We start from the raw sequence: 14,479 nt of genomic DNA, 5'->3' as shown, positions 1-14,479 counted from the left end.
AAATCCCCACTTGAGAATTTAAAGAAGAGTGTCCTGATCTGAATTAACAACAGATACAACTCCACTGAACTCCATGAGCAGTAATAGTTCTCAGGAATGTTTGGGTCACTATCCTTTATGATTAATCAGACTTCCTTCCTTATATTTTTTAGTTTTTAGTCCATGAAAAATCTGCCATCTGGACAGCTTTATAATGAAGAGCTTTAGAGCAAACAGCTGTAAATACATGAAAACTTTCTTCTCCCAGAGCACAGGATTGAGAATTACAGGTGTTTGCAGGGACCCTGGAAGTATAGTGGCCACCAAGACTGAGAGCCCCCATGTAAACTGGGAGAGTAGTTCTATGGATGCTCTTGCTGCTTAGACTAAAAGAAAAAAAAAATTAAAAAAAATTTAAAAGGCACAAACAAACAGAAAAAAAAAAAGAAAAAAGAAATCTAACTATAAAGCTGCTATATTTGTTAGAAGCACCTTTCTGTGAGCTGAAGGCTTGTCCACTCACTGACCAGCATTACCTGAGCTGCTGAAAATGTACTTCTTTAGCCAAATTGAGGGGGGAAATGCAGAATGATACGTGTGTGTATCTTCATTATAGTTTAGCACAAATAAAATAATTCCTGCTAGAATAAACTGAGACAAGAATAGCAATTCCAGCCCACACAGTTCTGCAGGAAATGTTCCAGAATAGCTACATGGAGTACATTCTTATTACCAAATCAGAGTGCTCTTGAGAGAGGACATGCGAACCAAACCATGTGGATATGTGGGCATGTAATCAAAGTTACAAAACCATAGGGACTTAACAATGCTCAAAGCATCCATTGTACCTTGGTGACAGAACAAGCCTCTCTACCCATCCCGTTGCTTTAAAGCTGTTCATTTCCATCACCGGATGCAAACTAAATCCCACATTTCCAGTATAAGGCAGTTTAATGACTGTTACCATCCAGCAGGGAGGTTAAGAACACAGCAGCTGCTTTCTGAGGGACAGAAACTCGTTCAGCTGCAGCACTTCCCAGCCTTGTGCCTGTACCCACTGGCAAAACTGCAGTGTCAGCTAAAACTCAGGATACTCCTTCCAAGCACTGTAGGAAAGGTTATATTTTGGCTTAAACTAAGATAAACCACTACCAATGTGTTTGGTTTTTTTTGTGAAGGCACACTTCAACTCAACAGCAACAGCTAGATGCCAGGACACCTGGTCTTTCCTGGCGCTCCAGAAGAACAGGAGGATAAGAACCGCCTGAAGTCCTCAGTTCCATGTGGCCCAGGGGCTGTGAAAGTCCCTGTACTTATATGGCTCACAGCAGAGTCTGACCCAGATGAGATTACACCAGTTTACAAGGGCACTAGTCCAGTGCTGGCATCACAGAAAAGGCAGAATCTAAATCTGTAAAATCCTAAGTCCTACAGGTTGCTGAAAAGCAATAAAATTCTTCTGTTTGATTTTGGATTTTGGTTTTTTTTTTACCAGACTCTCTAATTTGCTACTGATGTCTGAACCTCCAAAATTTGCCTTTTCTACAACTTGTTTTTCAAAACAGTCCTTTGCTTTTGAATTCTTACAGACAATCTGCAGTCAAAGAAACATCTGGGGAAACTTATTAAAAAAAATAAAGGATTGGGCAATTTTTAATAAGTTTCCCTTGGGAATCTCAAGTACACTGCTGCAGAAATCTCAAGCACATTGTTGCTTTTCAAATGGTTTGTCAGGCTGTACTCTTAAGATTAGCTTCAAATTTTATTTACTGGACAGAACTTCCAGTCACCAATCTTCTCTTTGTCATTTAAGAAACTAAAATAGGAAAAAAATTCCATAACCTTTCTTCATTTCTTTCCAGATGTGATCACTTCTGTGCAAGCAGCAGAGTAGATTTGGAACTATTTAAGTACTGGACATAGCCAAATATGAAAAAAAAAAAAGAAAAAGCAGGACTTTGGACCGCATAAATCAAACTAGAAGGACAAATAAAGATTATTAAAAATTTTCAATTTTTATTAAAAACTGTAGGTCAACATGACATTAGCTCAGTTGGGCAGGGCATGGTGCTTATAATTCCAAGGTCATGGGTTTGGTCCCCATATGGGCCATTCACTTAAAAGTTGGATTCAGTGATCCTTGAGGGTGTCCTCCAATTAAGACCACTCTATGATTCTGTGAATCTGTGATTCTGTGGTTCTGTGACATTGTGAAACACTTGAAGAGAACTAAAATGCAACAAATGTGCCATCTCAGCTGTTCTGCAGCCAGAACAGCTCAGAAAAAAAAAGTTTAAATGAGTAAAAAATAGGAGAGATGGGGAGTTATCTTGAATAACTGAGATTAGAAAGCTCTGCAAAAGACCTGTATGTTTGTGATATTTGCACAAAACAGAAATTTATGTCTTATTAGTGCATTTGGTCATCAAATACAATGAATCTTGGAGAAGATAAATCCCACTATGAACAGCAAAGGCATGCAAATCCCCAGGCCTTAGTAAGGAACGCAGTCTGAAAGTGAAATATATTGTCCATTTGTGTCTAATTATCTGTTGTTTAAACAGGCTGAGTTTCATGAAAACAAAGGTCCATTACAATCCCAGCAGGACCCAGGGAATTAACTGGGCATCAGAACAGGTTTTGTGCATATGCTCAGTGCAATGCTTTCCCTGGAGTTTGTTATCAACATCCTCTATCAACACCCTCAATCTGTGATCATCAGAACATCTCTCATTAAAAAACACTGTCAGTGCCTTTCCCTAAATATTTCTGTTCCATTTTATAAATACCCCTCTTAATTAATCTGTGCATCCCACTTTGTCTCCAGGTGGCAAATTTGCTCAGACTCTTCCAGATCCCCCAGATAAGCTACGCCTCCACCAGCGCCAAGCTGAGCGACAAATCCCGCTACGATTATTTCGCACGGACGGTGCCCCCGGACTTCTACCAAGCGAAAGCCATGGCTGAAATCTTGCGGTTTTTCAACTGGACTTACGTGTCAACGGTGGCTTCCGAAGGAGACTACGGGGAGACGGGGATCGAGGCCTTCGAGCAGGAAGCTCGCCTGCGCAACATCTGCATCGCCACCTCCGAGAAAGTGGGGCGGTCCAACATCAGGAAGTCCTACGACGGCGTGATCAGGGAGCTGCTCCAGAAGCCCAACGCCAGGGTGGTGGTGCTCTTTATGCGCGGCGACGACTCCCGGGAGCTCATCGCGGCCGCCAACCGCTTCAACGTGTCCTTCACCTGGATTGCCAGCGACGGCTGGGGAGCGCAGGAGAGCATTGTCAAGGGCAACGAGCACATCGCGTCCGGGGCCATCACCTTGGAGCTCGCTTCCCATCCCGTTAAAGAGTTTGACAAGTACTTCCAAAGTCTCAGCCCTTACAACAACAGGCGCAACCCCTGGTTCAAGGACTTCTGGGAGCAAAAGTTCCAGTGTAACCTGCAGAACCGGAAACCGCATAGGAAGGCCTGTGAAAAGCACTTCACCATCAACAGTTCCAACTACGAGCAAGAATCCAAGATCATGTTTGTTGTGAACGCTGTGTATGCAATGGCTCATGCCTTGCATAAAATGCAGAGGACTCTCTGCCCAAACACCACCAAACTCTGTGATGCCATGAAGCATCTAGATGGCAGGAAGCTGTACAAAGACTATCTCCTGAAAGTAAACTTTACAGGTAATACCTACTCTTTTGGTACCTACAGAATTAATTAAGCAGTGTAATTAAGGAAATGTTCATCAGTCATGGTAACAGCCAGCCAAATTCCTGGTAGCAGCTATTTACACAGTTCAGACCAGGGTGGTACACAGGCAAGGTCACTGCCATCACAAGAAGGCAGAAAGGAGGAGGAAGAAGAGCTTGATGAGATCTCTAAGAAAAACAGGCTGATGCTCCTCCTGCTTCCAGCAGAAGGAAGAGGTGAAGGTGGCAACAGCTGGTCTTGGCAATGTTGCACTCCATCCTCTAAAATTCCACACACTAACACCCATTTAATTCACGGCCAGTTTGGGCATGTCTGAAAGCCAATGGTCCTTTCACCACCTGCTACACCAGGCAGCCGCCTGCTAATCCCACGCCAATACTTGGCCTTCTCTCCCTCGCTTTGCTACAAATTTACATAATTGCTGGACCATGGCCAGTGTCCTTGCAATAGTAAAGTAATAATTCCTGTCATAGAACCAGATGTACACAAACTATTTAAATATATGGGATAGCGCCATTACCTGTGTTACACAACTACAGACTTAATGGCAAAGTATAAAAAAGCTACATTAAACATGTGCAGGAGGTGTGGAGGAGGGTGATCAATCTGGAATGATATAAGCAAACTTCATGGAGACTGGCTGCGCAGCACATGGCATCTCTGTGGTTTTGCCACCACATAAGGCTGAGTTTAGCATTTTTAATGCTATGCCATAACAATATTACACCTCAGGAAAGCTAAATATATCTACAGAGGAAAGAAGTAAAGTGTAGAACATCCTGTCTTGTTTTTTTCTTCATGTCTGAGTTTCTTCTGAAGTATCTAGGTTGAACTTGAATTTCTATGTATTATGAAACTGATACTCTCGACTGCCTGAGTTGATAGTAAGGAGCCATCATGCTGTGCTTTGAGTGGGAACCAGCTCCAAGAGGAATTGAAGGATAAACATGTGTAGGATACAGCATGCTCAACCCCAAGAGACCTTCAGCAATTGTACAATGCTAATAACACTGAAAACTACATAAAACTGTCAAATTGGAGCTTGAACTTTCCCCTCCTTTAGAGATGTTCTCAGCCTTTGACTCAGATCACCTCTAGATATTACCAACCACATCCTCAGTGCTTCTCTAACTCCCAGTGGGGTGCAGCTGCTGTAGCCAAGTACTCAAGTCAGAATGAAACAAACTTTTTTGGTTTAGACCTCTAGAAATTAAGAGTAATCCTTCCTCCTTCCCCTCCTCACAGCACTTACAACATAGAAACTCTTTTCTCACTTGCCTGCACTTATCCTCAGAGATACTTGAATGTCTTTAAATTGTCGAAATCAATTGGTTTTAGGAGGACAGCACTTCAGGGGAGCTGATTCCTGGCATGCTGATCAGGAGGGAAGGCAGTGGTGTGCTTCTGTCCCTGCCAGGGAAATACTTCACGACTGTAATGACCTACCTAAATGAGTAGGCACTTCAATCTTTTAAACTTCAATTGTTTTTAAGATTTTTCTAACACTACAGGTTTTTATGAGCTTAAATGAAAACACTATTGAGTCCAGCCTTAAGACTAAGCAACCTTTGTTCAAATACAGGATTCTTACTAATTTTTCTAACATGCACATATTTTTGAGCACCCAAGCATTTTCCCACTCAACATCTAGATATAAAGTCAAAGTAACCCAAATTTTCTTTCACCAAAATCTCAGGAAAATTCTTAATTTTCTAGAGCCAGAAAAAATAGCTTTAATCTTGACTGAAATATCTTTTATTTTGTTATGAATTGGGAGTTGAAGCTGTTCAAGCTGGAAAAAAAAATTTGAAGTCTGTAATTTTTCAGTTTTGAAAACAGAAGGCTCTTTTTTGAACCAAATTAATTATATTAAAAATCAGCATGGAAATCTTTCCAACTCTGAAAAGCTTTATTTTCCATTAATTTTCATTTTCAATTTAAAACATTAAGAAACCTGTCAAGTTCTTTTCCAATGGCTTTGTTCCATATACATTTTTTTACCAACTTACAACATTATTTGCTCATCTCCTTTCTTTGTTATTAGTTCTTCCATTATAACGTGAACCCCTGTTTTAATGTAAGTTATTTTTTAAGCAAGTGAGTGATTTTTGTGTAGCAAGTTATTAAGCAAATCTTCCATTCCTTCCTCCTTTCAGAAGGGTGTGAAGAATTAATACATCTGTGAGATTTTAATACATATAAGTCTCGTCATTGATTTCTATGGGACCAAGAATTATTCTTTGCTCTTTCCTGGCTGAAGAAAATCTTTGTGTGTGTTGTCAGTGCAATATGAGGACCTTGTTGCATGGTACATTTGATCAATGATGCTCTCATATTTCCACCTCCAAACCTGAGAATGTTTTCCCAGCACAGAGAGAGGGTGGCATGGAAGTTACCAGTCCAGCAGCTACACTGCAACCTAGTCAGGCTGTGAATGTTCTTTCTTCCTTAGCCTGGGAAGCCATCCAGACCCACCACAAGGAAGCAGGCAAGAAACAGAGCAGTGATAACCATATTTGCAGACACACAAGCAGTTATTTAAGCAATGCCTCCTCTGCTAAAAGGCAGGGTCCACATAAGCCCTGCAAGCATAGAAATCAAGCAAAGAAATGATGGAAGAAACCAAGCAAATGGCCCTGAATGTCTCATCCCAGTTTGCTGGAACATGAATTTCACACACACCAGTCTGAGTAAACGATCGGGTGCGTTCCTATGACTGGTGTGGGACAGAGCAATTTTGGACATTTACCCTTCACACTCAGATTAGTTTTGCTTATTCTTTGATTACAGTTAATGAAGGGGATCAGCACTTACAGAGTGTGCTCCAGCCCATGTGAGGTATGATTTGCCCCTACATCTCTTGCTACTGACTACAGATGGAGTATAGAGTGATTAAGGTTTATTTTCACTTTGCCATTTAACTGAAAGCCTGAAGTGAGACTCCCAGGAACAGCAATAATGTGATTTGCAAGGAAATACTCAGGGACCAGCTAACAGCAGGGTAGTTGTAGGGGACTGGCAGGATTTGTGCATCCTTGTGCTGCCACTGCTGCTGACATGCTGTGTGACAGGTAATTTCACTAATATCTCTGGGCTCCTACTTATTTCTCCTTTTTCATTAAATCAAAATAACTCCACAGAACTGCAGTGTGGGATGAAGACAGGGTGAGATTTCACTCCTTATTGTCTGTGAGATACACTAGGCACATAATTTTCTTGCTAGTCACTAAGACGTATATGACAAATGTCGTGATATTCTAAATCTTTCTAGCAAAGGAAAAAACAGATACCTGTGCCTAATTCCAGCTTCCAGCACCAGGATGTGAGAATGCAAAGTCCAGCCTCTAGATAAATGCACTCACTCAATTTCAGTATTTGTTTGGCCCTTCAAAGAGATATAGGCTGGTTCATCTTCTTGATCTTCCCATCCTCCACATTCCCTCCTGAGGGCACAAGTGCAGCACTTGATGTTCCAAATCGTGATGGTTTTCTGCTGATAAAGAGATGCCAGTTCAAGGGGCTGTTAACTTCTATTACCAGAACAACAAAGAAGTGCTGAACAAAAGTAAAGGTCTCCATAGCAGAGAGCAGAGAGTAAACTCAACTTCTCGCCACATCCAGCCATTGCCTGGCGAAGGGCAGCATATAGAGGGGCTCCTGGGAGGGCTGTGATTCCAGGGATGAACCCACGCATCCAGAAGCCTTGCTCCCTCACAAGGGTGGAGGGGACAGTGCAGCAAACAGCTTTGCTGACTAATTTAGCTCATTTAAGCCACCAGCAGGACACAGAAAAGCAGTGTTGTCATTCCCACAGCACTACTGCAAGCCTCACGTTCGACAAGTGCCAGGACAGTGTGAGAGGGGTGTCCATCATTTGGGATAAAAAGTGGAAGTGTACTGCACAGCTGTGCCCTACATGTTGCTGCCTGGTGTAGCTGCTCCTCCAGGACATTGGGCTGGAAGGGAAGGGTGAGGAAGGGTAGCCATGATAATGAAAGACCAGCATTAGCTCCAGCGTTGCTTATCTGTTGTGCAGGATAACAGCCTTGTCACCCAGGAGTGTGGGGCTCAGCTCCAGCTTTTCCCACTCCAGTATAGCAGGGTTGATGGTGTAACAAGACTAACCCTGCCCTCAGTCTAGTGTGGAGCATATGGGCAGAGAGGGGTTGGATTTTGGCATGTATGTGTGTCCACATGTCTCATGCAGTTTTCTGAACCTTCACAGATAATGGTTGGAGGAATTTGGCTAAAGTAGTGGACTTGGAAAAAAGATCATTAAAAGTTTTAGGTAATGCATATTAAAAGTACTCAGTGTCTTTTCCTATCCTTTTCTCCCTCCTGAGTTACCAGAGTCACTGTCATGGACCTTTCTGTCTTGTGTTCAGAAATCCATCTCTTCTACAGCAAAGCCTGTATCATCAAAAATAGCTTATCCTGGGCAAGGCCTGTCCCCTGGCTAACCAGAATGACTGCTCCAAATGAGAAAAGGGTTGTAAGTCAGGTCTGATTTGTCCCCTTTCCTCCACTGGACTTTATGACAAATCTTCTACTCTTACCTGGTCTTACATTTCTATGTGGTTCATTTTTTCCTTCTCTTCCTCTTCACTCTGCCCCAGTCAACACTGAAATAATATGAAGCAGAAGCACAAATTCACCTTCTCATTTATTCTGGAACACTGGTGACTTCTGTTGTGGGAACACAATTTCACAGACCATTTCCATCGTATCTGTTTCATCCAAGTAAGAAAGAGCTTAAGTCATGGTCTGCAACAAGCAGATGTCACCTTACTTCTGAGCACAGCAGCATTGCATGGTCCCTGCTCTGGGATTTAGCCATAAACAATTTCTTGTCAGAAGTGCACTTCTAAACTCAATACTCAGTCAGGCTGCATGGAGCACAGACCAAAGGAATGCTGCATTTGCTATCACAAGCAGATTACAGCTGCAGAAACTTCAAAGGCCAGCTATGAATTCATAGCAGGGAGTACCTGTGAGGGCTAAAGCCAGAGCTCAAAGCCCAGGCTCTGCAGCAGATTGCCCTGCTACTCTATCACCTCACCCAAGGAGCTCCTTCTCATCGGTCAGGTCCCTCTTGCCTTCAGCACTCAGTCAGCAGTGAGGTCCTCGTGGCCTTCCTGGTGATGCTTATTTGTAGAATAAACCAGAACATTCTTACAGATGAAGGCAAAGCTCACATGGGCAGAAGGCATCCACTACCTTGTTAATCATTAAAGTTGTAAAAGTGTAATACATGATGGATTTGTAGCTAATAAAAGCAAGGAAAATGAGTGAATTCCCCAAGATACTAATTAAAGGTATACATGAAAAAGATATCTAGGATTTATAGGAAAAAATAACTGCCTTTTCCTAGGACCACAAATGTGTCATAGTGTTTAAAACCTGCAAGCAGCTAAGGGACAGTCTCTGAAAGCACACTTGAGACTTGCTGTTCCAGAGCAGAAGAACAGTTGAACCTGCACAGTATTTTCCCATATTCTCTCTGTATTTGAGTTACATTGGTGTAAATACACAGAGAGCTGCGGCGAGGTTTCAATGGCCTGGTAATCCTGATGACCCCATCTACTTTCTCCTTCCTCTTCTCTTTAGAGGCCTCATGGGATCGGCTGTTCCTTTACTTTGGGTAAATTTACCCTCCAAGAGTAAATAAGCCAATCTCTACTTAGTCGTCCTGAAGATTTTAGTATGTGTATATATTTATTATATTTATATATGTATATATACTTTTATATATATATATACATTTATATAGATTTTATTTGTGTCTGCTAGAGAGTCACATAAAATCAAAAAATTAAATAATACAGCAGATTGGGTGGTGTCTAGGCTAACTTCCTGCTGAAATGTAAGGCAGCTGTCCAATCACACAAATTTGCTCAGGTCTTTATAGATGTAAGCTGGTTGAAAATAAAGCACTATAGATCCTTTTCAACACCTAGTTTATGTCTGAGGTATCATGATGGCAAGCAACTGGTCTGCACTCTGGGTGTGTTGTGTGTCACTCACTGCACCCTGTGAACTGGATACCTGGGCTGGCAGAGGGGCACAGGTGTCATCATCTCTAGGGCGCATGTTCCAAAAAAAATTTCCATCAAAACTTCTCTCACCATGATGGCAGGTCAGTGACCTACCTGTTGATGGTGTCTGCTGTCAAGCCAAAGACCATCACAAAAAGCTGCTGTCTCATGCTTTCCCTTGTCACTAAGTCACAGTAATCAGCCTGAGTGAGCAGAAGCACAGGTTGAGTTGTGTTTTCACCCCTTGAGATAAGCTCCAGCAGCTGAGGCCAAGGTGTGCTGGGCCATTGCTCCCATCTAACTGGGAGCAAGGTACTTTTGCCTGGTGCCAACACTGTCACCACTGTCTGGTGCCACCCCTGCTGGCTGGCACTGCTCTCTGCCTGACGTGGGCACTGAGCTCCCATGGACAGAAAGAGGGGAAATGCAGCATTAGCAAGATGCAGAGCAGCAACAGCTTTTCTTCATAGTCCTCAGGAAGTCTCTGGAAGTATGCTGCCTTTGGCCTTTACCCAGCTGGGTGTCATTCCTGGAAAGCCTGCAGAAACCACAGGCCAGCAACAGCTCCAGACTTGTTATAGTGGCATATTTAGGTGAAAGTACTTTGGCATCCCTAAAATTGCAACTGGATCTCCACCTCGGTTTCCTCTACTTGAATATTTAAACAACCCACTACTTCAGCTGAACTATGAAATACTGAACATAAAATTATATAGTCTATGCCTTGTATGTAATTTATAGTCAGCTGCTTATCTCCTATTAATAATGTAGCCTTTAGGCAGCCATAAATCTCTAGATTTCACAGCATCCATGGGAGTGTGTAAATGAGGATGAGATTAGACACCCTATGTTTGTGGAGAAACACGTGACTGGCAAACAGCAATGATTTTCTTTCAGATCACATATTTGAGAGACAGAAGGCTTGGTAACCTAATTTCTCTAAATCACAGGCTCCTGTGTTTGCCTGCTGTTTGTTTTATAATAGTTATTATTTTATCTTTTGTTTTGCTGGCAAATGATATGTGAATCCCAAACACCAAGGGTCAGTTCAAGTCCTCAGAGGAGCAGGAAATCTCACACAACATTTTCATCCCCCAACTATGCACATTCCCTTTCCAAATCCTACTGGGTTTTACAGTAGGAGGGCAACTCAGGACATACCATGGAATTATATTCTTATTTTTCATGCAGATTTACCTGGGAGAAATGCTTACACATAAGTAAAGAGATGTCAGGTCTGCTTTTTCACATGACCTTGAAGGAGAGGCTGTCAGGTGAGGAAGAAGACTTTGGTTCAGGATTCCTATCCCTTACATTTTAGCTCTAATTTGGCTCTGAAACTCCCATGGAAAGACCAAATTCTTCTCTACCACCTGCTACAGAAGAGCACTTTGTCCCTTCCACACCTACTGTCAGTTGGTCTCACTTGCATGCAGATACTACAATAGGGGCTGACAAAGGCAAAGGCCGTGCTCAGAACATGACCACAGAAGCGTTGAGGATGAGGACAACACATGAGAAGATGATTCCATTTTACTCTTTTGAGTAGTCCAGGTGTGCCCTGGACTTCCAGTGAGTCTCCAAGAAAACTCATCTTTTCAAAAAGGTGATGAAGAAAACTTCAGAAGGTCATAAATCCAGATATCTAATCCCAAAGATAACTACATGTTATGTTATTTTTACAAAACCCATATCCTGTTGGCGGCTAATAATTGTACTACAAGGGCAAAAGCGAAAGCATAATCTATAGAAAAGTATCTTTTCTCCTCTAAATAACCTAATTTCACAACATCTCTGGAAGATAGTTTCTTCACCCAGTAGAACATAGTACAAGGATATTTCCAGGCTAACAGTGGTTAAACAGAAACAGGGACACGACCAGTAGAGCTGCATTAGTGAGACTCTGGCACTCAACCCAGCCTGATGCTGCTATCTAGACATGGATGATGGCCTGAATCCTTCATCAATTCCACGTAGCAAGTTTGCAGACAAACTTGTCCCAAGCCAACTGCTGTATTTGTACTTGTAAACTGCAGCCCAGATGAGCATGTGAATCTATTTCAGCTTTCTGCAAAGCCTGAACTATTCTCTTCAAGTTTGTGTTTTCCATTTCTGACTTTCAGTGCAATAAACCCCCACCATTCAGTGATACAGAGCTGTTTCTCAATGAAAAGGGACAAAGACATTCAACCCAAACTCAAATCAGCCATTGTTTACATTTTCCACTAACATATTTTTCACAAAATTCTTCCCATTTTTTCAAAAAGCAACCACCTCTACATCTTCATGGAGCAGAAACTCCTTTACATATGGATGCTTTTCACAAACTGACCTTCTGCACAGCTCCCATCAACTGCAAACTGGATGGACCTGATAGACAAATGTGCATGACTTTCATTTCCTCAGTTGTCAGAGCCAAGTTTCTAAACACCTCTAAAAGCATCTCAGAGAGTATCTGCCTTGGCATCACTGCAATATTTCTGGTTATTTAGTTAGCAGATATAGAATATAATGTAAAAAATACATTTCATTCCTGTTATCTGGGTGAGTCATTTCCTTTTGTTTCCTTCTTCCTGCCTTGAAAGTGTGTTTGTCTGAGCATATAACAAGTGAAGACAAACATTAAAATTCTTCAAGGCAAGGGGAACGATTAATGCACAGGGATATCAGAGGCAGAGAAACTTCTGACAGAAACGTCCATGAAATCCAAGCTGTAGCATGGCTATAGGAGCAATCTTTTGATTTGTTCTTTTGCTTTTTGCTCCATCCATGGACAGATCACCTGCTCACTCTTGGGATGAAAAGGGGGTCAGCACTATGTCAGAAAGGACCATGTCTCCAAATAGAAATCCTTAAACTTAAGGCATGTATTTTGTAAAGGAATTACCAAGACCAGTAATTTGGGATGTAGAGTCTCCACACAAAAACTCACTCTTTCCTGAATGCATGTGAAGAACAGCTCAGAGCCAGAAGCTGTGGGGATGGGAATGGTGGTTGCAAACACCCAGTAGATGGAAAGCAGAGGTTATTGTACCTCACAATCTGAAGACTCCTGCCCTCAGTGTTGCATCTGAATTTCATCTCCTAGAGTTTTGCTCTTCTTGTACAAGCCCATCTTTCTACTTGGCAATACGTGAATCATCCCATCTCTTCTAGACTAGTCACACATATATACACCTAGCACATTTCTTACAAGAGAAATTCAAGACCATTTCTGAAGGCTGAGAGATGTTCACTTTTTCAATGTGTTTCTGCAATTGCTCCTCAATTCAATGGAGGTTTCATGCAGTACATTTTTCTACTTGCTGCTATACACAGATTCTAGACCATTTGATGGAATAAGCTAAGGTAACTATTCCTTTGTACATAAGAAATATTTACCAGTTCTGTGAGTGAAATATGAGGCTCAGTGAAGAAAACACCACAGTTTTATTGAGGGAAAGGATTGCACTGTGCTCAGAGGAAGCAGGGAATCTACTGGTGTGAGAAAGCTGAGGGAAGCCCAGGCTTGAACAAAGTCCTCACGCAGAGTTTACGTGCTACAGAAATCCCATGGAACTCTGTACTGAGGGAATATGGATTTTCAGGGAGAAATGTGATTTCTAAGGGCTACATCTGATATCACTATAATTCTGTGGTCCAGTATTAACCACATTTGTTGTATGGGTTGGAAAACACACAGAGAGGCATGAACACGCACATTCACAGGAGCACTCAGCCACTGTTCTTTAAAATTTTACTTTACCCAATTCTGTAATAAGAAATAATACTTGATGTATGACTGTTGAGATTGCATTTATTAAGAGTGAGCAGCAAATCCAAAATCAGTGATCTTTAGACACCAAAGGGAAGGGGGAACCTCCTGGTGTTCAGGTAGCAGCACTGGTGAGTTCCAGCATCCACAATCAGGGGACAGTCCCGGATGTTTTTCTTGGAGAGGCTGATACTGGCCTTCTTGTTACTGCATCTGTTTATTCACCATTCACAGGATGTTTTGCACATGCTGCAAACATGCTCTTCTTTCTATAATTATGCCCTAAAAACCATCTTCCCTTCTTCCCAAGGTTGAATTTGTGTAGTGATCAGTAGCTAACTGTTCATGTGCAGCTCTGGAGCCTCAAGCATCTTCTGTGCTTCTGCTACAGAACTGTCCTGCTCTCTTCCTGAGGGAAAACCTTCTCTGTGGCTCCAACTTTTACAAGTCTTAAATTTGCTTTAAAGCACCTAGACATGCCTGATCATATGCAGAAATCTGTGGGGTGGGCTTGCTTGTCTCTCCTAGCCTAAGCAGCAATTATGTCATTGCCTGTAACAGCAAAAGGTTGTGCTCTTGTGGTTCCTTCCCTTGACATAAATAACTATACACCATGTGCCCCAAATAATAAATTTTACCTGTGGTTTCTGTAAAAGTAAAACTTTTCCATGACTTTTCTCTATTGCTCTGATGAATGCAGCAGCTGATCACTGCTCCAAGTGATCAGCTTTGTGTCAAAGATTGGCCTGCTGTAACAGGATATGTGTCTACCAGACTGTGGCTGAAAAAAATTATGAAACTGGTATTGGGGACTGATGAAAATGTGCTGAAAAAGTTTGTTAAACTCCCTCTATTACATTTGCACATCCATTTGAATAAATAGCTAATGGCTAGTTAATGCTGCAGTAACTGAAAGAATAAAAAGCCCATCTTTAAAGGCTCTTTGGAGAAGAAATTATCTCAAGTCAGAGGAAGGTTTGAGGCAGTACTGTTAATGTCT

General features: G+C 41.9%; 1 protein-coding gene across 4 annotated transcripts in view; it reads left to right on the top strand.

The window, feature by feature from the left end:
- The window catches only part of GRM3 (glutamate metabotropic receptor 3), a 102,542-nt gene that overhangs the window by 67,816 nt on the left and 20,247 nt on the right, over nt 1-14,479 (top strand). For all 4 annotated transcript variants that reach the window (XM_038154042.1, XM_038154044.1, XM_038154045.1 and 1 more), the window contains one exon: nt 2,807-3,662. In XM_038154042.1, coding sequence (XP_038009970.1) covers nt 2,807-3,662 — 856 coding nt within the window. The remainder of the gene's footprint in view (nt 1-2,806; nt 3,663-14,479) is intronic.

The sequence above is a fragment of the Motacilla alba genome, chromosome 1A (assembly GCF_015832195.1).
Source record: "Motacilla alba alba isolate MOTALB_02 chromosome 1A, Motacilla_alba_V1.0_pri, whole genome shotgun sequence".
Classification (NCBI taxonomy): Eukaryota; Metazoa; Chordata; class Aves; order Passeriformes; family Motacillidae; genus Motacilla; species Motacilla alba.
Note: the sequence above shows the minus strand (reverse complement) of the source record. Positions and strands in the feature narration are given on the sequence as shown.